This window comes from Pseudonaja textilis, chromosome 10 (genome assembly GCF_049901715.1).
Source record: "Pseudonaja textilis isolate UNSWEBS1 chromosome 10, rPseTex1.2, whole genome shotgun sequence".
Taxonomy (NCBI): Eukaryota; Metazoa; Chordata; class Lepidosauria; order Squamata; family Elapidae; genus Pseudonaja; species Pseudonaja textilis.
The window spans coordinates 20,355,222-20,378,564 of record NC_141999.1 but is presented as its reverse complement, the minus strand read 5'-3'; the positions used below and the strand labels follow the sequence as shown (position 1 = coordinate 20,378,564).

Below are 23,343 nucleotides of genomic sequence, written 5' to 3'. Positions count from 1 at the left end.
AGGTGGCTGTACTCCCCTCGCCAAAAGGAGCACAACCAACTTCATTTTCTGAAATGTCTCTTGTGGTTGGCAAGGGAGGGAGCCAAGGTGTTGCGTTTCAACTCACAGAATATAAAATGAAAGCCAGAGAAAAGAGGAATGCTTCCTTGTCTAAAATCTAAAAGCCACTTCACATTTTCTCCAGAACAAATGACCCCATTTTCATTGGGAGCAAGTCCTGGTCATCTAAATTTTCACTGCAGCTTGGCACAGAGGGTGGGTGTGGGAGAACAGCCACCTGGATGCCAAGATTGCAATCATTCAGAACCACCTCTTCAAATTGCTTTTATTTCCAAGAGTAACAAAATGTGTATTTTTGTACATGTATAAGCGGGTGGAGGTTCATTGTGAACCTGGGGGCAAGCAGGCTTCTTAGCAGGTGCTGAGAGCCTTCCTTGTAGGGTTTAGTTTTCAAGATTCTGGCCACTATTTTGCATCCTGATGACTGGATAGTCCTAGGGTTGTGGCTACGGTTATTCCCAGTTGGAAATGGCCAGTATTACCAGGCTGGGATTCAGCCGGTTCAGGCCGGTTTGAACGAACCGGATATTAAATTTATATCTGGTTTGCCGAACCAGTAGTTGAACCGACTGATTGGCCCTGCCCACCCTGCCCCTCCCCTCCCAGGAGTCTACACACGGCCCGTTTTGGATACAGGTAAGTGCCGGGTCCATGTGGAGGCTCCATGAGGGTGAAAAAAAGCCCTTCCACAAATGCCGAAACGGGCTTGTTTCTGGCTTCCGGAGGGCCTCTGGAGCCTGCGGGGGGGGGTCCTGTTTTTGCCCTCCCAGAGGCCCGAGGGAAGCCTCCAGATTCTGGGGAAGTTCCTGTAGGCCACACCAAACATGGCCATGCCCACCCAGCAACCGGGCAGACAACCAGGTTTGGGGGCTTTTTAATCCCACCCCTCAGTATAACCACTGCGCGATCCCTTTTGTAACTGCCCATTAGGCAGTTCAAATGGTCACTTTTTGCACTGGGTGAAGAGATCCAATCTAGAAAGAACTTCTGGGTATATAAAACTTTACCATGCCATCAACCAGCCATGAAATGGCTCAACAGCTAACATAGGGATTCAAACAAACCCAGTTCTTAAGCATGGCAGCTGAAGGAATTGCAAGAATGTCTGAATCCGAAGAGGCGTAACACTGACTTTTGTAAAAAAAATGATGTGTGATCAGTTTTGGAGAGGAAATAATATTACTACTGTCACCACACCACACAATTCAATAGGATGCTCCTCTCACACTTGAGCATTAATGAAAGGTTGCGAAGTCCCCAAGGTCTCAACATTAATTAAAATTTGAAAACATGATGACGTTTTGATTTTTTTTTTACTACTGAATAAACAAACATGCCGACACTAGATTAATAACCTGACTGATAGAAATAATGCATTGCTACTTTTGTTGGACTCACTGGAGAAGAGGCTAATGCTGGGGAAGACTGAGGACAATAGAAGAAGGAAGGGACGACAGAGAATGAGGTGGCTGGACGGAGTCACTGAAGCAATAGACTCTATGAAATTGCTACATAAAGTTTTATATAGACATTATAAACTATGATAAGCCATATATCTAGGCTTCTCATATATGTATATATTCACATTAAAGGGAGGAAAAGAATAATAATTATAGATTGCATGTATCTGTATGGTGTATATGGTGACTTCTTTGTAGTTTTGTTCCTTTTATTTTTTCTATTCTTTTTTTTCTCCTTTGTTGTGTTTATTTATAGAATGAAACTATAAGGAAAATAAATAAATATATGAATGCAGTCCCAATCTCTTCACTTTTATCGTCAGGGAAACGAGATTCCTATTTAAGAGGAGGAAGGAGCATTAGGTATGGCTTGAGGGTTTTTTAGAAAAATACTAAAGGTGAGATATAAAAACCACCAATATACATTCGTGCTGGTTTTTCATGCTGTTTATTCATTACATTCAGTAAAGGAGATAATACCAGGCCCACATTCCCAAGCTGCAAGACAGTGAGGGGGAAAATCTTCTGAGGGGATTCTTTGGTGGCCCTTATCACCAGGGCCTCCCTTAGGTGCTGTTGGCTGTCACAGCCGGGCTGCACTCAATTTTCTTGAGGCGAAAAGTGATTCCTGCAGAATAAATGTTGGTATCCAAGGGCAGAGCACATGCTGAGGCAGAGCTGCAGCCTCTGGAAGCAATCGTCATAGGAATGCCACCTGGGGATCAAAAATTCAGTCAATTAAGGGGCATCTAAAAGGAGAGCTGCCAGATTGCCTGTTCAAATTCTACCTCTGCTATCACTCCAAATGGTTCGGTTGCTGGAACTAGGTATGTCTAGTTTAATGAAAAGAAGGACTAGGAGTGACATGACAGCAGACTTCCAATATCTAAGGCAGGGGTCTCCAATCTTGGCAACTTTACGACTTGTAGACTTCAACTCCCAGAATTCCTCAGCCAGCATGCCCTGGCTGAGGAATTCTGGGAGTTGAAGTCTACAAGTCGTAAAGTTGCCAAGATTGGAGACCCTTGATCTAAGGGGCTGCCACAAAGAAGAGAGAGTCATCCTACTCTCCAAAGGCCCTGAAGGCAGGACAAGAAGCAATGGAGGGAAACTAATCAAGGAGGCAAGCAAACTAGAACTAAGGAGAAATTTCCTGACAGTGAGAACAATGGAACGAGTTGCCTCCAGAAGTTGTGGAGGCTCCAACATGGAAGATTTTAAGAAGAGACTGGACAGCCACTTGTCTGAAATGGTATAGGGCAGTGATAGCTAACCTTTTCGCCACCAAGTGCCCAAAGCGCATGCATGAGCGCATGTGCATCCCCAAAATGCAACACGCCCCCGCGAATGCACTCCCACCCTGTCCAAGTACATATAACACCCCCGCCCCCTGTTCCCCACGCATGGCCCATGGGAGGCACGCACACACACACATGCGCAGCAGAGCTGAGCTGGGGCGATGGCTCACGTGCCCACAAAGAGGGCTCTGCGTGCCACAGGTTCACCATCACGGGTATAGGGTTTCCTGCCTGAGCAGGAGGTTGGCTTGGAGGACCTCCAGGGTGCCTTCCCACTCTGTTATTCATGTTCTGAAGAACAGTCTCTCAGCTGTTTTGTGGAACCTACAGGGATAGTATCTTGCATACTCGTCATGAACCGTGTCTTTTGGCTGGGTTCACACAAGACACTATACCCGTGATGGCAAACCTATGGCATGCAGAGCCATTTGTGCCGGCACGCGAGCTGCAGGCAAACTTACCTCACTGTGCATGCACGCGCCTCACAGCTGATTTTCAGCTGGTTTGAGGCCTTTTTCGGCCTCCCAGAGGTTTGAAAAAAGCCTCTGCAGGCCAAATAGGCCTGTTTAGTTACTTCCTGTAATACCGGAAGTGACAAAACAGGCTGGTATTACAGGAAGTGACAAAACAGGCCTATTCTGCCTGCAGAGGCTTTCTTCAAGCCTCTGGGTAGCAAAAGGCCTCAAACCAGCCGAAAAAATCAGCTGTGAGGCGCAGTGCAGGTAAAGGGAGGGCGGCATGGGGGCATGGGGGGGGATTGCACACTCATGCACAAGGGGCATGGCAGGGTGCACATTGCCTTCAGGGTGCTGGCACATGAGTACGTGAGTGCCAGCGTGCACACAATTTTTGGCACAGGAGCCCAAAAAGGTTAGCACCACTGCACTATACCCTCTTGTTCAGTGGTGAAATGCTACCGGTTCGGCCCGGTTCCCCTGAACCGGTAGCAAAAATTGCTACTGGTTTGGCCCAACTGGTAATGTTAAAAAAAAAAGCTACGATGATCAGCTGAGAGAAGAAAGTAGAGAAAAGCGCACAATCGGCCCTCCCACCTGTCCCTGTGCTTTTCTGTTCTTTATCCTCTCTGCTGATTGGCATGGCAGAGCCTCAGCTGGTGTTGGGAAAGCTGCACGCATGCGTGCGTTAGGTGCGCGATCACCGAACCAGTTGGGAAAGTGGTGGAATCCCACCGCTGCTCTTGTTGACTTCTGCGTGTGTGACCCAGTGGTGACCCCACAACATGAAAATGCAAACGCAAATGCAACTTACTAGCAGTTAGGGTTCCGGATGTGGTTATACAATGATTGTCTTCCCCTACACAGTTCAGAGTCTCGACCATTTCGCACTGATCCGAGCCAAGGTTAAAGCAAGCTGGGCAGGTCAGCCCATTGAGGGTAGTATTTTCAGGAGGCACTACAAAAGATTATGCCATACAGAAACCTTAGTTCAGCAGGCCTTAATTATACACCATCGCATATAAATAAAGCATTCACAGGCACGGATTTATTGCACTAAGCATATTTATGATAAAACCTGCCGCAAGAAACAACTCTCATAGAAATCTAGGGAAAGCCCATTATGCTACTGGAATTCTGAATGAGTTACTACTTCCAATCAGATCTGGCAGTTGCAGTGGGGTGGGGTGGGGGACATGGTTTTATTCCAGGCTGTTTCAAAGACAGCTAGCGGTTTTCTTCAATTTCAGCTGATGGTACACTGACAATTACAGTTTTATTGTTTGTGGGAACCAGGCCAGGTTTGACACAAAGAGGCGGAACTGTAGCTGAGGTCCTTATTCCATTGAAGCACCAGGCCCAAAGGGGGCACCATGAAGTTGAGAATAGAGCTTTGTTTGTACAGTATGTACGAAGGAGGGAGAGACCAAGATTTGTCAGTGCTTAAGGCACCAGTGAGCCTTAATCCGCCACTGCCTTGAAGACTGCAGTGTCTTAATCACCTGCAGCCAGACAATCTTGCAAGATGGTTTCCTAGGTGTTCCAACAACCTTTGATTTGGAAAAAATATGATGATAATAATATAAAACAATAATAATAATATAAAACAACAATAATAATAATATAAAACAACAAAATATATTAATAATATTATATAATAATATTAATATAATTAAAAATAATATAAAAATATGAATATAATATAAAATATAAAAACATAAAATATAAAAATATAATATAAAATATAAAAATATAAATATAAAAAATATGGAGAAGTAGATAGGAAAAGGAATTTCTCCTTGTTTGCTTTTCGTATAAGAAGAATCTACTGAAAATCCCCCAAAGAGGTGATGGAAAGGTTCTCTGGAGGATGATGGCTCAGGGAGATGTAGGAGAAGGAACTCCAGAAAGAGGTGATGTCAGACAGTGTTTCCCCAGGGGACTGGTGTGCCACTCCGAGTCAGCTTTGACTGGAAGGATGTACAGTAGAAGCCATGTTAAATTAATTTTTTAAAAGTCTTAAATTTTGAGCAGAGTTGGACCTGATGCAGTGGTGGGATTCAAATTTTTTTTACTACCAGTTCTGTGGGTGCGACTTGGTGGGCATGGCTTGGTGGATGTGGCTTGGTGGGCATGGCAGGGTAAAGGTACTGCAAAATCTCCATTCCCACCCACTCCAGGGAAGGAAGGATACTGCAAAATCCCCATTCCCTCCCCACCCCACTAACCTGCTTTCCAGCTCCGTTCTCCTGTGCAGGGCAACCAAAGAAGGCCCAGCCAATCAGCTGGGACTCAATGAGAGGCAGAGAATAGATGGGGGCGGGGCCAGTCAGAGGTGATATTTGCTAGCTCTCCAAACTACTCAAAATTTCCGCTACCGGTTCTCCAGAACTGGTCAGAACCCGCTGAATACCACCTCTGACCTGATGGCTGCTCCAACTGGGTATGCCAAATCAGATATAAAAGAGTACATGGAAGTAAGCAACCCCAGTGAAAATTTGGGGAAATATGGATACCAACTTCAGGAACTTTAGTTGGGGAGAAGACAAACGGTTCCTTACTGTCCAACTTTTTGTTGTTGCACAGGTCTCCTTGGCAACAGCTGGAGGCGCTCCAGAAATGGATCTCAGAATTGATGGTGACGCGGATGGGTCCAGGCAAGCAGGTGCTGCTAGCAGAGCAGCGTTTGACAGTCTCGGTGATTTTGTCAGACCCTGGTGAAGAAGACGCAGATAAGAGAGGTTTGGTTAAATTAGGTAACCCCTTGCTGAAAATTTCTGAAAAATTAACATAGCCAATGCAAGGCTCAGCCCCATCTCCTGACCCCCAAATTAAAGGTTCCCCTCACAGATACATACTAGTTGTTTCTGGCTCTAGGGGGCGCTGGTGCTCATCTCCGTTACAAAGCCGACAACGTCTCTGTGGTCATGTGGCTGGCATGACTAAACACCGAAGGCGCACAGAACGCTGTTACCTTCCCACCAAAGGTGGTCCCTATTTTTCTACTTGCATTTTTACATGCTTTTAAACTGCTAGGTTGGCAGAAGCTGGGACAAGTAATGGGAGCTCATTCAGTTAGGTGGCGCTAGGGATTCAAACTGCCAAACTGCCGATCTTTCTGATCAACAAGCTCAGCGTCTTAGCCACTGAGCCACCACGTCCCCCTAAATATACAAAGTTTGGTGACAGAACCAGGTGTCAGAAACCTTATGGAAGGCCAAACAGCGGACCTACAAAGAATGTCATAATCCAAAGGGTGAACGATATGTTTTATAATGTTTAAAAAGTTTATAATGTTTTCTAATATCTATACTATACGAGTAAGTAGACACGTATCAATAAATCAACATATGGGGAAGACCTTCTCCAACGTTTTTGGTGATAAGGTTGCCCAATTGAAAAGAAGTTTGGAAACCAACCACTGTCCCATCTGCTCTTCTGGGAACCTAGATCTCTTAACTCCCTCTGCTGGTTCAAAGCAAGTCTTGAGATCTTTTACTCACACAAGGAATTTATTCCTACAAAGGTAAGGCAGGTATCTTCAGTCTCTCCACAGGTGCGTCTCATACCAGTGCAGTCTTCACCTGGACTTTGACAGGTCTCACAGATCAAACAGGAACCTGGAGAAAACAACAAAGAGGAGATGTGACTTATTCAATAAGCTATGATGGGGAAACTTTCACTGAATACATCTCATTATGCAGAGTGGTGGTTCTTAACCTTTGTGTTCTTAGGATTCCTCCTTCCTGGTTTTAAAAATGATGAAGACCTTTCAAGGATCTTTGGCTTGCAGGGGTTTTATCTTTATTGATATTTACCGTATGAAAATGGACGCATTTTTAGAATAGTTATTGAGCCATGTAAAAGCAGCAATATTAAGCCCATGAGATCTTAAATAAATAATATTTTTTCATTAAAACAAGATATATATATATATATATATATTTAAAGAGAAGACATGAGTGACATTGTTTTAAATTTTTGTCAATATCTTCCCTATGTAGTAAATAATGTTGATTTTGGAGACTCCCGAGATGGGTTTGAGGAGCCCTCAGCCAGTGTGGAGAAAGCATAGGTCAGAGTTTCATCAGAATGAGAAGATGTAGGAAATCCAACTAGAGTTCCTGGCCTTCATCAAATGAGGTTGTCCATCTTTAGTAGCCCCTCTTGAATCCACACTCAGAATAACAGAGTTGGAAGGGACCTTGGAGGTCTTTTAATCCAATCCCCTGCTCAAGCAAGATTCTCTACCAATCTAGACAAGTGTCCGGTCTCTTCTTAAAAGCCTCCAGCGATGAAGCACCCATAACTTCTGAAGGCAAGCCATTCCACTAGTTAATTGCTCTAATTGTCAGGAGATTTCTTAGTTCTAGGTTGATCCTCTCTTTAGCTAGTTTCCATCCATTGTTTCTTGTCTTGCCTTCTGGTGCTTTGGCCAATAGGTTGACCCCCTCTTCCAACCTACAGCTTCTTGATAGTGGCGGGATTCCAAAATTTTTACTACTGGTTCTGTGAGTGTGGCTTGGTTTGGTGGGTGTAGCTTGATAGGTTTGGCAGGGGCAGGATACTGTAAAATCTCCATTCCCGCCCCACTCCTGGGGGAAGGTTACTGCAAAATCCAATTCCCTCCCCACCCCACTAACCTGCTTTCCAGCTCTGTTCTCCTGTGCAGGGCAAGCAAAGAAGACCCAGCCGATCAGCTGGGAATTGGGAGGCAGAGAACAGACGGGGGCAGGCCAGTCAGAGGTGGGATTTACTGGTTCTCTGACCTACTCAAAATTTCCACTACCGGTTCTCTAGAACTGGTTAGAACCTGCTGAATACCGCCTCTGCTTCTACAGCAAGGTAAAAATGGTCAAGGATACAAGCACATTTCTGAGAATGGATGCATCCACCTTGCCTTTAATCTAGCTATAAAGCGGAAAGACTGCATTACTAGTTCAAAGCAAACTTACCTTGAGTTAGGAGTGTCGCCAGAAGGAAACTGAGGCTGGACAAAGATGCCATGATGTTGAATCTTGTAATCCGCAGATCCGTAGATTCTGAGGTGGAAGCATCCCGAGAGGGAGAATATATACTGGACCAGTTATATAAAGGGGAGTGAGTGAGTAAACAGGATTGGCTTGAGAGGTACTTAAAACCTGGGCAGCCCCCCTTAGCTCTCTTCACAGCTGATTTCCTTGTCTGCTGATGGCCTCAAGAGGCCCCTTTGTGTGCCAGGTGGCTGTACTCCCCTCGCCAAAAGGAGCACAACCAACTTCATTTTCTGAAATGTCTCTTGTGGTTGGCAAGGGAAGGAGCCAAGGTGTTGCGTTTCAACTCATAGAATATAAAATGAAAGCCAGAGAAAAGAGGAATGCTTCCTTGTCTAAAATCTAAAAGCCACTTCACATTTTCTCCAGAACAAATGACCCCATTTTCATTGGGAGCAAGTCCTGGTCATCTAAATTTTCACTGCAGCTTGGCACAGAGGGTGGGTGGGGGAGAACAGCCACCTGGATGCCAAGACTGCAATCATTCAGAACCACCTCTTCAAATTGCTTTTATTTCCAAGAGTAACAAAATGTGTATTTTTGTACATGTATAAGGGGGTGGAGGTTCACTGTGAACCTGGGGGCAAGCAGGCTTCTTAGCAGGTGCTGAGAGCCTTCCTTGTAGGGTTTAGTTTTCAAGATTCTGGCCACTATTTTGCATCCTGATAACTGGATAGTCCTAGGGTTGTGGCTACGGTTATTCCCAGTTGGAAATGGCCAGTATTACCAGGCTGGGATTCAGCCGGTTCAGGCCGGTTTGAACGAACCGGATATTAAATTTATATCTGGTTTGCCGAACCAGTAGTTGAACCGACTGATTGGCCCTGCCCACCCTGCCCCTCCCCTCCCAGGAGTCTACACACGGCCCGTTTGGATACAGGTAAGTGCCGGGTCCATGTGGAGGCTCCATGAGGGTGAAAAAAAGCCCTTCCACAAATGCCGAAACGGGCTTGTTTCTGGCTTCCGGAGGGCCTCTGGAGCCTGCGGGGGGGGGTCCTGTTTTTGCCCTCCCAGAGGCCCGAGGGAAGCCTCCAGATTCTGGGGAAGTTCCTGTAGGCCACACCAAACATGGCCATGCCCACCCAGCAACCGGGCAGACAACCAGGTTTTTGGGCTTTTTAATCCCACCCTCAGTATAACCACTGCGCGATCCCTTTGTAACTGCCCATTAGGCAGTTCAAATGGTCACTTTTGCACTGGGTGAAGAGATCCAATCTAGAAAGAACTTCTGGGTATATAAAACTTTACCATGCCATCAACCAGCCATGAAATGGCTCAATATCTAACATAGGGATTCAAACAAACCCAGTTCTTAAGCATGGCAGCTGAAGGAATTGCAAGAGTGTCTGAATCCGAAGAGGCGTAACACTGACTTTTGTAAAAAAATGATGTGTGATCAGTTTTGGAGAGGAAATAATATTACTACTGTCACCACACCACACAATTCAATAGGATGCTCCTCTCAGACTTGAGCATTAATGAAAGGTTGCGAAGTCCTCAAGGTCTCAACATTAATTAAAATTTGAAAACATGATGACATTTTGATTTTTTTTTACTACTGAATAAACAAACATGCCGACACTAGATTAATAACCTGACTGATAGAAATAATGCATTGCTACTTTTGTTGGACTCACTGGAGAAGAGGCTAATGCTGGGGAAGACTGAGGACAATAGAAGAAGGAAGGGACGACAGAGAATGAGGTGGCTGGACGGAGTCACTGAAGCAATAGACTCTATGAAATTGTTACATAAAGTTTTATATAGACATTATAAACTATGATAAGCCATATATCTAGGCTTCTCATATATGTATATATTCACATTAAAGGGAGGAAAAGAATAATAATTATAGATTGCATGTATCTGTATGGTGTATATGGTGATTTCTTTGTAGTTTTGTTCCTTTTATTTTTTTCTATTCTTTTTTTCTCCTTTGTTGTGTTTATTTATAGAATGAAACTATAAGGAAAATAAATAAATATATGAATGCAGTCCCAATCTCTTCACTTTTATCGTCAGGGAAACGAGATTCCTATTTAAGAGGAGGAAGGAGCATTAGGTATGGCTTGAGGGTTTTTTAGAAAAATACTAAAGGTGAGATATAAAAACCACCAATATACATTCGTGCTGGTTTTTCATGCTGTTTATTCATTACATTCAGTAAAGGAGATAATACCAGGCCCACATTCCCAAGCTGCAAGACAGTGAGGGGGGGAAAATCTTCTGAGGGGATTCTTCGGTGGCCCTTATCACCAGGGCCTCCCTTAGGTGCTGTTGGCTGTCACAGCCAGGCTGCACTCAATTTTCTCGAGGCGAAAAGTGATTCCTGCAGAATAAATGTCGGTATCCACAGGCAGAGCACATGCTGAGGCAGAGCTGCAGCCTCTGGAAGCAATCGTCATAGAATCGTCACCTGGGGAACAAAAATTCAGTCAGTTGAAGCAGAGGTCTCCAACCTTGGCAACTTTAAGCCTGGAGGACTTGAACTCCCAGGTTTGCTGGCTAGGGAATTCTGGGAGTTGAAATCCGCCAGGCTTAAAGTTGCCAAGGTTGGAGACCCCTGAATTAAAGGGTTCTTGTGGCATCCAAAAGGAGAGCTGCCAGGTTGCCTGTTCAAATTCTACCTTGGCTATCACTCCAAAAGGTTTGGTTGCAGGACCTGGGTAGGTCTCGCTTAATGAAAAGAAGGACTAGGGGTGACATGATAGCAGTCTTCCAGTATTTGAGGGGCTGCCCCAAAGAGGAAGTCAAGCTATTCTCCAAACCACCTGAAGGCAGGACAAGAAGCAACAGGTGGAAACTAATCCAGGAGAGGAGCAACCTAGAACTAAGGAGAAATTTCCTGACAGTGAGGACAATGGAACAACTTGCCTCCAGAAGTTGCCATGGAGGATTTTAAGAAGAGACTGGACAGCCCCTTGTCTGAAATGGTGTAGGGTTTCATGTTTGAGCAGAGGGTTGGACTCCAAGGACCTCCAAGGTCCCTTCCAACTCTGTTATTCATGTTCTGAACAACAGTCTCTCAACTGTTTTGTGGAACCTACAGGGATAGTATCTTGCATACTCGTCATAAACCGGGCCTTTTGGCTGGGTTCACACAAGACACTATACCTTCTTGTTGACTTCTGTGTATGACCTGGTGTTGACCCCACAACATGAAAATGAAAATGAAACTTACCAGTAGTCATGGTTCCAGATGTGGTTATACAATGATTTTCTTCTCCTGTGCAGTTCAGAGAACCGTCCACTTCGCACTGATCCAAGCCAACGCCAAAGCATACTGGGCAGGTCAGCCCATTGAGGGTGGTATTCTTATCAGGCACTACAAAGATTATGCCATACAGATGTAGGAGAAGGAACACCAGAAAGAGGTGATAACAGACAGTGTTTCTAAACCTTGGCAGTTGGAAGGTGTGTGGATTTCCACTCCCAGAATTCCCCAGTCACAGTGGGGTATTAACCATTAAGCAGACTAAGCAGGTGCTTAGGGCACCAGGCCCAAAGGGGGCACCACAAAGTTGAGAATATAGCTACATTTGTACAGTATGTACAAAGGAGGGAGGCACCAGGGTTTGTCTGTGCTTAGGGACACCAGTGTGCCTTAATCTGCCACTGCCCAGCCAGCATGTATGGGCTCAACTCCTAGAATTTTCTGGCCAGCATGCCTATGGATTCTGGGAGTTGATAGCAAGGATGAGCCACTCAGTTAGGTAAGATCAAGGAAATAGGAACAACACAGATTTCAATAGACAGCATTGCAGGCGAGGTGAATTAATCTAGGGTAGTGTTACGTCCATGCAAGTGCGGACGTATGTTAAACTCAGTTTCCTATAAAGGGGGCTGTCAGCTGGGAGCTGGATGTTGGTTTATTGCGACTTCTTATCTTGAATGAACAGTGCTGCTAGAATCTAATGGCTCGTCTGCTCCCACTTGCAACTTTCCAGGTAGCAAAAGATATCTTTGGTTAAGAGACAGAAGTTTTTGTGAACTGCACAGTTCCTGCAGACGTTTTACAGAATCTTGGAAATTGCAAGTGGAATTTCTCAGCGGGATCCATCAAGAGGGAGGTCCTTTGAAATGCATCGAAATGCTTCTCCACGTGTTTCTTGCCACCTTGATGTTCATCAGCAAAACTGATGTTCACTTTGAAATCGGGATGCTCCCCTTGGAAATCCAAATCTCAGATCTTCCCTCTTAATTTTAAGAAAACCATGGCCGGCACATTAGGAATGTTGAGGAATTAAGTTTGAATTTTGGCCTAGGGGGTGTTTGCATTCCTCGTTTCCTTCAAACCTTTTGTATGAATTGCTAGCATGAAATGGTTTTATTTCTCATGTCCATGGCTTGTTTTAATCTGGTGTTTACAATGAGGGGGCTGGTGTGCCACTCCGAGCCTGCTTTGAACTGGAAGGATGTATAAACCATGTTCAATTAATTGTTTTAAAAGGCTTAAATTTTGAGCAGAGTTGGACCTGATGGCCGTTGCAAATGGATATGCCAAATCAGGTAGAAAAGAGTACATGGAAGTAAGCAACCTCAGTGAAAATTTGGGGGAATAAAGATACCAACTTCAGAAACTTTAGTTGGGGAGAAGACAAATAGTTCCTTACTGTCCAACTTTTTGTTGTTGCACAGGTCTCCTTGGCAACAGCTGGTGGTGAGCCAGAAATGGTTCTCAGAGTTGAAGGTGACACTGACGGATTCATCCTGGCAGTCTGTGCGATCAGAACAGAGTTTGACAGTCTCTGTGGTTTTATTAGAAACTGGTGAAGAAGATGCAGATAAAAGAGGTTTGGTTAAATTAGGTAACACCTTGCTGAAAATTTCTTTGGTAAAATGACTGAAAGCACCATCAATTTCCACTGCAAGCTAACCTGGACGATGACACCCAAAGTTGCTCTTTTCTTTCTTTCTTTCTTTCTTTCAAGAGGCAACTGGACTTTCTGGCTTTTCTTTGAAGATGTTTCGCTTCTCATCCAAGAAGATTTTTCAGCTCTGACTGAAATCCTTCCATTCCCCACCAATCCAATCAGAACTGAAGAAGCTTCTTGGATGAGAAGCAAAACATCTAGAAAGGAAAAAACAGAAAGCCAAGTTGTCTCTTGAAGAAAAAAAACAAGCATTTTTGGGACAACCATAATCTGGATGACTGAGAAACTCCATAGTCATCTAGACAGTGACACTAAGTGGGAAAAGAAGGATGGGAGCAGGGAACTCTGCCACTTGCTTATTATTTCTCCCACCGTCGTGATGGGGAATAATGGAAATTATTCCTCACTGTATCTGGAAAGCACACATTGAAGAAAGGGGCCGTAGTAGCCCCGCTGCTTTTTTGACCCTTCAAAGCTCAGTACAGTATTCGGAAACTGGAGAGACTTTTCTGCTTTTCTAGATTCAGAATAATGGGGTTCTAGGTATTCAGAAAGGAAGTCTAGTGATGATTGATTTTGAAGGAAGATATATGGGTGGTGCACAAGAATATAATATGCTTAATTTGAATATTTAGGCATATACACACACCCCTTACATAGGTATATATTGATTTCTATTCCACTTCACCTCTGTAATGCAGATATTCTATGTCATTATAATACTTCCTATACCGATCATCACAGATTGGGGGCATAAAACACAAGGGGATGTGCAAGACTGTTCATTAGAGTACTGGAAGAAAATAATAGGATATCTATTGTTATTTATTTATTCCAATCCTTTAAAAAAAGCTATTTTGGGGAATATTTACATATTCAACTAAAATGGCCTCCCATCTTAGCCAATTGATCAATCTTTGGTCATTAGACCAGCAGAACTGCCCATCTCATGTTAATGACTCTGAGTGGCTAACAATATTTGTGTTTGTATGTGTGTGTATGGAAAGGCAAGGGTCTTTCTGTTTTCATGTATGTATGTGTGTGTGTGTGTGTGTGTGTGTGTGTGTGTGTGTGTATGTATATATATATATATATACATATATATGCATACACACACACAAGTTACAAAGCTGAAGAGCCAGCGCTGTCCAATAACATCTCTGTGGTCATGTGGCTGGCATGGCTAAACACCAAAGACTCGTGGAACGCTGTTCCCTTCCCACCAAAGTGGTCCCTATTTTTCTATTTGCATTTTTATGCGCTTTCGAAGCTGGGACAAGTAATGGGAACTCACTCTGTTACGCAGCACTAGGGATTCGAACTGCTGACCTTTCTGACCGACAAGCTCAGCGTCTTAGCCACTGAGCCACCATGTCCTACCCATCCCCAAAGTTTGGTGACAGAACCAGGTGTCAGAAACCTTGATGTTGTTGTTGTTAGTTGCAAAGTCAGGTCTGACCTATCACAACCCCATGGACAACATTCCTCCAAGCCTTCCTGTCCTCTACCTTCTTCTGGAGCCCACTTAAGCTCACGCCTACTGCTTCAGGGACTCCATCCAGCCACTTCATTCTCTGCCTTCTCCCCTTCTTCCATTCCCCTCAATCTTTCCCAGCGTTAGGCTCCTCTCCAGTGAGTTCTTCCTTCTCATGAGGTGGCTGCCAAAGTATTTGAGTTTCATCTTCAGGTCAGCAACCTTATGGAAGGCCAAACAGCGTTGGGGCCAACTGGACCTCCATAGGATATTATAGTTCAAAGGGTGGGCAGTATGTTTTGCAATGTTTAAAATATATAAAAATGCATAACTCTGGAACGTGTCAAGCAATTTCAACCAAACTTGGTACACAGATGACTTATTCTCTGGAAACAAATACTGTGCGGGTAAGATACCCCTAACACTGCATGGCGGGGGAGGGGGGGGAGGCTGATCTGTGAAGATACAGCCTAGAGCCCAGTGGAGTTGCCATGGTAACAGCTTCACAGTACTCCACAAGGGGGCGTTTGTAAGAGGACCTGCCTGCACCGCTAGGAGATCCCCGCAGGACCTACATCACACAGATCACAATCAGGGCTCAGGGAGAAGTTGCCTTTGCAATTGCTTCTTCAAGAATTGTGGAGAAGTTAATGGAAGGAGGGAGGACAGCCCACGCTTGACATCTGCCATTCTGTCTAATAGAGGATTGGGATAAAGAAGTACCCAGGCAACAGCCGGGTTATTAGTTAGTGGATCAATAAATCAACATATTGGGAAGACCTTCTCCAACGTTTTGGTGATAAGATTGCCCAGATGAAAAAAAAAATTGGAAACCAACCACTGTCCCATCTGCTCTTCTGGGAACTTAGATCTCTTAACTCCCTCTGCTGGTTCAAAGCAAGTCTTGAGATCTTTTACTCACACAAGGTATTTATTCCTACAGAAAAAAAGCAGGCATCTTCAGTCACGTCACAGATCTGGTTTACGCCAGTGCAGTCTTCACCTAGACCTCTACAGGTCACACAGATCAAACAGGAACCTGGAGAAAACAACAGAGATGAACTGTGGCTTATTCAATAACCTATGATGGAGAAACTAGGCTTCATTGAATACATCTCATGGTGCAGAGTGGTGTTTCTTAACCTTTGTGTTCTTAGGGTTCCTCCTTCCTGGTTTTAAAAATGATGAAGACCTTTCAAGGAGCTTTGGCTTGCAGGGGTTTTGTCTTTATTGATATTTACCATATGAAAATGGACACATTTTTAGAATATTTATTGAATCATGTAAAAGCAGCAATATTGAACCCATGAGATCTTAAATAAATAATATTTTTTCATGAAAAAAAGATATTTTAAAACAAAAAAAAAATGGGTTTGAGAGGTCCTCAGCCGGTGTGGAGAAAGCATAGGTCAGAGTTTCATCAGAATGAGAAGATGTAGGAAATCCAACTAGAGTTCCTGGCCTTCACCAAATGAGGTTGTCCATCTTTAGTAGCCCCTCTTGAATCCACACTCAGAATAACAGAGTAACAGAGTTGGAAGGGACCTTGAAGGTCTTCTAGTCCAGCCCCCTGCTCAAGCAGGATCCTCTGTACCATTCTAGACAAGTGTCCAGTCTCTTCTTAAAAGCCTCCAGTGATGAAGAACCCATAACTTCTGAAGGCAAGCCATTCCACTAGTTAATTGTTCTGTCAGGAAATTTCTCTTATTCTAGGTTGCTCCTTTCTTTGTCTAGTTTCCACCCATTGTTTCTTGTCTTGCCTTCTGGTGCTTTGGAGAATAGGTTGATCCCCTCTTCTAACCTATGGCCTCTAGAGCAAGGTAAAAATATGCAAGGATACAAGCATACCTCCAGGAATGGATGCATCCATCTTGCCTTTACTCTAGTTGTAAAGCAGAAAGACTGCAGTGCCCATAACTAGCTCAAAGCAAGCTTACCTTGAGTTAGGAGCGTAGCCAGAAGGAAACTGAGGCTGGACAAAGATGCCATGATGTTGAATCTTGTAATCTGGAGATCCGTAGATTCTCAGGTGGAACCTGGGGAATATATACTGGACCAGTTACATAAGGGGGAGGGAGGGAGGGAGTAAACAGGATTGGCTTGAGAGGCACTAAAAACCTGGGCAGCCCCCCTTAGCTCTCTTCACAGCTGATTTCCTTGTCTGCTGATGGCCTCAAGAGGCCCCTTTGTGTGCCAGGTGGCTGTACGCCCCTCGCCAAAAGGAGCACAACCAACTTCATTTTCTGAAATGTCTCTTGTGGTTGGCAAGGGAGGGAGCCAAGGTGTTGCATTTTAATTCAGGGAATATAAAATGAAAGCCAGAGAAAAGAGGAATGCTTCCTTATCTAAAATCTAAAAGCCATTTCACATTTTCTCCAGAACGAATGACCCCATTTGCATTGGTCCTGGTCATCTAAGTTTTCACAGCAGCTTGGCACAGAGGGTGGGTGGGGGAGAACAGCCACCTGGATGCCAAGATTGCAATCATTCAGAACCACCTCTTCAAATTGCTTTTATTTCCAAGAGTAACAAAATGTGTATTTTTGTACATGTTTAAGGGGGTGGAGGTTCATTGTGAACCTGTGGGCAAGCAGGCTTCTTAGCAGGTGCTGAGAGCCTTCCTTGTAGGGTTTAGTTTTCAAGATTCTGGCCACTATTTTGCATCCTGATGACTGGATAGTCCTAGGGTTGTGGCTACGGTTATTCCCAGTTGGAAATAGCCAGTGTATCCATGGCACGATCCCTTCTGTAACTGCCCATTAGGCAGTTCAAATTGTCACTTTGTGCACTGGGTGAAGAAGTTCAATGTAAAAAGAACTTCTGGGTATATAAAATTTACCATGGTGTTAAGCAACCATGAAATGGCTTCACACCTAATAAAGGGACTCAAACAAACCCACATCTTAAGCATGGTGGTTAAAGAAATTCCAAGAGTATCTGAATCCAAAGAGACGTAACACTGACTTCTGCAAAAGAGACGTGTGTTTCCAGACCAGGTTTGGAGAGGAAATATTACTGCTGTAGCCACACCACGCAATTAAATAGGATGCTCCTCTCAGACTTGAGCATTAATGAACGGTTGCGAGGTCCCCAAAGTCTCAACATTAATTAAAATTCAAAAACATTATGACTCCTATATTGGGACATTTTGAGATCACAGCATCCATTTTAAGTTATCAATTATGATTTACTGATAGCTCACCCAATATACTAAACCTGAATAAAACAAACCACATTTTAGAGTGTGTCCCTATTGTTCTGTATGGACATTTGCATTCTTGGAAACCTGCACTCCTGATTGGCCAAACGCACAGCAACCGGATTGGTCGAGTGCGCGGCACTGATTGGCCGTTACGAAGCAACCGCGATTGGCCGAGCCGATCACGGGTGATTCGAACGGCTGTCATTGGCCGCGGCGCCCCGCACCAGTTCAATATAAGCCGCCGCATACTCAGCCGGCGGCAGATTCAACTTGAAATAAAAAGAGCTGATCTACAGGACCTCGGGGGCCTGTGCGGTTTCACCGATCTCGACGAAGCCCTGTGGGACCATGTCATCCTCGGCCTCAAAGACCCCATCCTGCAAAACTGACTCATGGCGAGAGGCGATATATCCCTCACCGATGCCCTCGCCGAGGTAACAGCAGCGGAGGCAACCAGAAAATCGGCAGCCCGCATGCGGCAAACAAGCACCACGGATCGCCCCACAACAACCGAGGTGACCCCGACCCCCGAGAGGCAGACCGAGACCAGCCGCCGAGCAACCACCTCCATACATCATGGCGATCTCGACTCCCCTACCGACTCCGAGGACGATGAGGAAGACATCCACCGGCTCCAGACAGATCGAGACCGGCGCGAGCGGCGAAGCCGTAAGCCGAGGTTCCAATGCGCCGGGTGCGGCGGCGATCACCCACGGTCAGAATGCCGGTTCCTTGACACAATATGCCGGCATTGCGACAAGCGGGGCCACATTGCCAAAGTATGCCATTTTAAACAAAACCACAACCCCCAGCGCCGAGACAGCAGCCCGCGAAGACGAGACAGCACCCCCCTGAGGACCCGAGACCGAAACACCGAGAGCCGATGGAGCCGGGAAGGAAGGAGCAGGCGTTTCAACGAGGCTCAACAACGAGAAGAAACCCACCAGACGGTTATTATCGGCCATTCTTCAAACTGGGATGGCCGGAAGGTCCACGTGGAGGTGGGCATTGAAGACCGCCCATGCAAAATGGAGGTGGATTCCGGATCCTACCTCTCCATGGTCGCATGGTGGGAAAACAAGCGCCTGGTGCCAACCATACATCGGCGCAAACTTGATAGCCAGAAACTCATCCTCAAGGACTACCAGGGGAACCGCATCCCCGTGGTAGGAATCGGACATTTTAAAATCACCTTCAAGGGGTGCACCGAGATACTCCCCTTAACTATCGTAGAGAAGGACCGCCCTAGCCTCCTGGGACTACAATGGTTCGCACCACTAGGAATAGAGGTGATGGGCACCAACCACGTCGCCGAGACGGACTGGGAGGAGCAGCTCGCAAGGGATTTCCAAGAGGTCTTCGACGGCAGCCTAGGCAAGTACCGAGGGGCCCCGATAACCTTCAACCTAGACCCTGGCATCACCCCAATCCACCTCAAACCCCAGCGAGTACCCTTTGCACTCAGGCCCAAGATCGACAAGCAACTAAATAAGCTCATCGAACAAGGAGTACTCAAGCCAACGGACCATGCCAGGTGGGAGACCCCAATAGCCACCCCGGTAAAACCAAATGGGTCAGTGAGAATTTGTGGTGACTATAAGGCCACCCTCAACCGCGTGCTGCAACAAAGCGCTTACCCCGTCCCAGTAGTACAGCACCTTCTGCACTCACTGGGGGGAGGCAAGATCTTCGCCAAACTCGACCTGGCACAAGCTTATCAGCAACTGCCAGTCGATGAGGAAACCGCGGAGGCATAGACCATAGTCACCCACCGCGGGGCTTTCCGATGCAAGAGGCTCCAGTTCGGAGTCAGCGTAGCCCCGGGGTTTTTTCAAAGTTTAATGGAGAGGCTACTCCAAGGCATCAAGGGGGTCATACCCTATTTTGACGACGTGCTGGTGTCAGCGGCCAACCAAAAACAACTGGAAAGCCACCTGAGGGAGGTGCTTCAAAGGTTCAAAGACGCAGGACTAAAAGTCAAGAAAGAGAAATGCCAACTGCGGACAGAAAGAGTCGAGTTCCTAGGGTACCTCCTAGACCAGCACGGGATCCACCCAACAGAACAAAAAATCAGAGCCATCAAGGAAGCCCCTAGGCCAAGAAATAAAACTGAATTGCAGCCGTTTCTGGGGTTGATTAACTTCTATAATGTTTTCCTGCCCCCAAAGGCAACTGCGGCAGAACCATTGCATAGGCTGCTCGACAAGACAGCCACCTGGAGCTGGGGAAGGCGAGAGGAAGACGCATTCAACCGAACAAAAGACCTACTCACATCGGACGCTGTTCTCATCCAATACAGCGAGACACTACCCCTAACAGTAACATGCGATCTTCGGCGTCGGGGCCATCCTCAGCCACACCCTCGCTGATGGAAAAGAAGCACCCATCGCTTTCTTTTCAAGGACTCTCTTAAAACCGGAAAGAAATTACAGCCAGCTGGACAAGGAGGCCCTGGCAATCGTCGCAGCCATAAAGAAGTTCCACGAGTACCTTTACGGCAGGACTTTCTCCATCATCACAGACTACAAACCGCTGCTCGGGATCCTAGCAGGGGACAGGGCTACCCTGAACATCCTATCCCCGAGGATGACGAGGTGGTCCAAATTCCTCGCCGCCTACAATTACCGGCTAGACCACCGCCCCAGTAAGTCAATCTCGCACGCAGATGCATTGAGCCGCACACCACTACCCGACCTGAACGCTGACCCAGCACCCGCCATGTCCACCCTGAGTATAGAGACCTTACCCAACCTCCCCCTAACCACGTCAGACATTGCCCAGGAAACCAATAAAGACAAACGTCTGGCGCGGGTCTTAAAGTGGGTGGAGAAAGGGTGGCCTGAGAAGGACGACGATGAACAATTCAGAACCTTCCAGAACTCTTCACACAAAAAGGCTGCCTACTGTGGGGAGACAGGGTCATAATCCCGGAAAAACTACAGGAAAGAGTCTTGGACATGCTGCACGAAGGGCACCCTGGCATCGTTAGAACAAAAGCCTTGGCCAGAAGTCATGCTTGGTGGCCAGGGATGGACAAAGAAATCGAAGCCTGGGTGGCGTCATGCAAGCAATGCCAAGAATCCAGGCCGAGCCCTCCCGCCGCCCCGATCCTAGAATGGGAAACCCCCAGAGGGCCATGGTCCAGGATTCATATAGATTTCGCTGGACCCACCAAAGGACACACATTCCTGGTGACGGTAGACACTTACTCCAACTGGCTGGAGGTAATCAACATGAGAACAACCACCACAGAAGCCGTCATCAAGGAACTCAGCAAATTATTCGCAACCCACGGCCTCCCATATGTCATTGTATCTGACAACGGGCCCCAGTTCACCACGCTACCCTTCGAAAGATTCCTGGCGGAACGGGGGATTCGGCATGCGCTGACAGCACCGGCTCACCCGGCGGCGAATGGGAGGGCAGAAAAAATGGTCCAATTTATGAAAAAGACAATTCAAAAAATCGAAACCGGGGAGATACAGGACAAAATCAACAGGATGCTATTCATACAACACATAACCCTGAACACAACAACGAACAAGAGCCCGGCAGAGCTGCTTATGGGGAGAAAGCTGCGATCACCACTCGACCAGCTGCACCCCACATACAACCCAGAAAAACCCTCCGACTCCTCCAGCAAGCACCAGACGTTCACACCAGGAGACGCGGTATATGCAAAGAACTTCACAGGAGACCCACTCTGGATTCCGGCAACGATAACCCAGGTAACAGGTCCCCGCTTGTACCGGCTACTAACAAACGACGGGCGAGCATGGAAATGACACATCGATCAGCTAAGATCGAGAACCACTGCAGGAAATACAACCGACACACAAGCACACAGAAACAGAGAACCAGGAGCAGAGAGGGAACACCAAAACACCAACCAAGAGGGGAGGGAAAACCCCGAAGAACAAAACAGACAACCCCATTAAAAAAGAAACCAGGAATACTCACCAACCGAAGCACCAGGAAATGACCCGCTCCAAGCCAGCTCGACCAGCCCAGGAAGCCCAAGCAGGAACAGTGAAGCCAGCAGCTCGACCAGCCCAGGTAGACCAGGAGAGAGCTGTGGCGAGAGGCCCAATTCACCCTTCCAGGTGGTTCCATCAACGAGGCGGAGAGCGACACAGACCTCGAGCGAACCAGCCGGCAGCCAAGAGACAACTAACCTGCGCAGGTCCAGTGGGCAAGTACGGAGCCCCACCTACTTACGGGACTACGTCACGTAGGACCGAACCAAGAGGGGGGGGAGTGTTCTGTATGGACATTTGCATTCTTGGAAACCTGCACTCCTGATTGGCCAAATGCACAGCAACCGGATCGGTCGAGTGCGCGGCACTGATTGGCCATTATAAAGCAACCGTGATTGGCCGAGCCGATCGCGGGTGATTCGAACGGCTGTCATTGGCCGCGGCACCTGGCACCAGTTCAATATAAGCCACCGCATACTCAGCCGGATTCAACTTGAAATAAAAAGAACTTTAAACTAAGTCACTGCCTCACGTCTCTTTGTGATCGATCGACCAATACAACACCTATAACAATTTTAAAGGCATTCTTGACTATTTTCAAGAATGTGAAATCTAGGATTCCCAGACTATGACTTGGATTCTTCTAAGGGGCACTGCCCCACAGCTATTGCAAAATTTGTTTCATCTGGAAATTTGGAATGGGAGGGCAGGGTCAGGTTTTAAAACACCAACACCAGCTGATGTAAAAACTATGGTGTCCACCATCCTTTTCCAACCAGGCAACCTTCGGATATGTTGGATTCCAACTTCCCTAGCATCCAACACCGCTTTTTAAATCCAACATTGCCAGGATCAGAATAAATCAATGAATAAATTAATTTTCTGTCCCTGTGGCAGTTTCTCTCAATCTTTGTTTCTGGCTGGGCAATTCTGGGAGTTGACATGCATCCATTTTAAAAGTTGCCAGGGATGGGAAGCATTGCCCTATGGATTTTTTTTTTCAGAGGATTTTTTTTTTTACTACTGAATAAGTAAGCATATTGATACTAGATTAATAACTTGACTCATAGAAATAATGCATTGCTACTTTTGTTGGTATTCATTCAATTTTTTAAAAAGAGTTGTTACTTATGTGTCTTTTCAGAGATAAGACCACATTAGAGATTTCATTTCATCAACCAATGGTTACAAAGAGTGAGTAAGGGTTGGGAAATCCCACTCAGTGTTTTTCAAACAGGGCCACTTTATTTGGCCTTCAACTCCCCAGAACTCCTCAATACGACTATGCTGGCTGAGGTATCCTGAGAAGTGAAGTTCCACACGCCTCAAAAAGCGTCCAAATTTTGAAAATCTAACCCCGCGCAAAAATCGCATGCGCAGAAGGGAAGAACCGCGCTTCGGCGCCATAGCGTCACGACCGAAAGGAGCGAATGTGAGCATGCGCCACAAAATCCCAACCCCAACCCCCTGACCCTCCCGCTCGCTCTAAAACCGCACGGCGTTTTTTTTT

At 46.1% G+C, this 23,343-nt stretch overlaps 2 protein-coding genes and 1 long non-coding RNA gene across 5 annotated transcripts in view; 1 reads left to right on the top strand and 2 right to left on the bottom strand.

The window, feature by feature from the left end:
* The window catches only part of LOC148124962 (uncharacterized), an 88,713-nt gene that overhangs the window by 46,780 nt on the left and 18,590 nt on the right, over nt 1–23,343 (top strand). The gene's annotated exons all lie outside the window — the stretch shown is intronic.
* On the bottom strand, nt 1,956–8,378 carry LOC148124963 (phospholipase A2 inhibitor and Ly6/PLAUR domain-containing protein-like). Its single transcript, XM_087940066.1, has 5 exons — nt 8,229–8,378; nt 6,777–6,893; nt 5,835–5,987; nt 4,088–4,231; nt 1,956–2,235 (listed from the first exon to the last, which is right to left on the bottom strand). The coding sequence occupies exons 1-5, from the start codon at nt 8,278–8,280 to the stop codon at nt 2,087–2,089; spliced, it is 615 nt and encodes a 204-aa protein (XP_087796192.1). The 5' UTR covers nt 8,281–8,378; the 3' UTR covers nt 1,956–2,086.
* On the bottom strand, nt 10,438–23,258 carry LOC113453230 (phospholipase A2 inhibitor and Ly6/PLAUR domain-containing protein-like). 2 transcript variants are annotated; one of them, XM_087940067.1, is made up of 6 exons: nt 21,817–23,258; nt 16,592–16,690; nt 15,577–15,693; nt 12,920–13,072; nt 11,488–11,631; nt 10,438–10,722 (listed from the first exon to the last, which is right to left on the bottom strand). In XM_087940067.1, exons 2-6 carry the CDS (start codon nt 16,641–16,643, stop codon nt 10,574–10,576), a joined length of 615 nt encoding a protein of 204 aa, XP_087796193.1. In that variant the 5' UTR covers nt 16,644–16,690; nt 21,817–23,258; the 3' UTR covers nt 10,438–10,573. The 2 variants fall into 2 exon arrangements, with proteins under 2 accessions (XP_087796193.1, XP_087796194.1); XM_087940068.1 differs by having other exon boundaries at nt 21,952–22,057.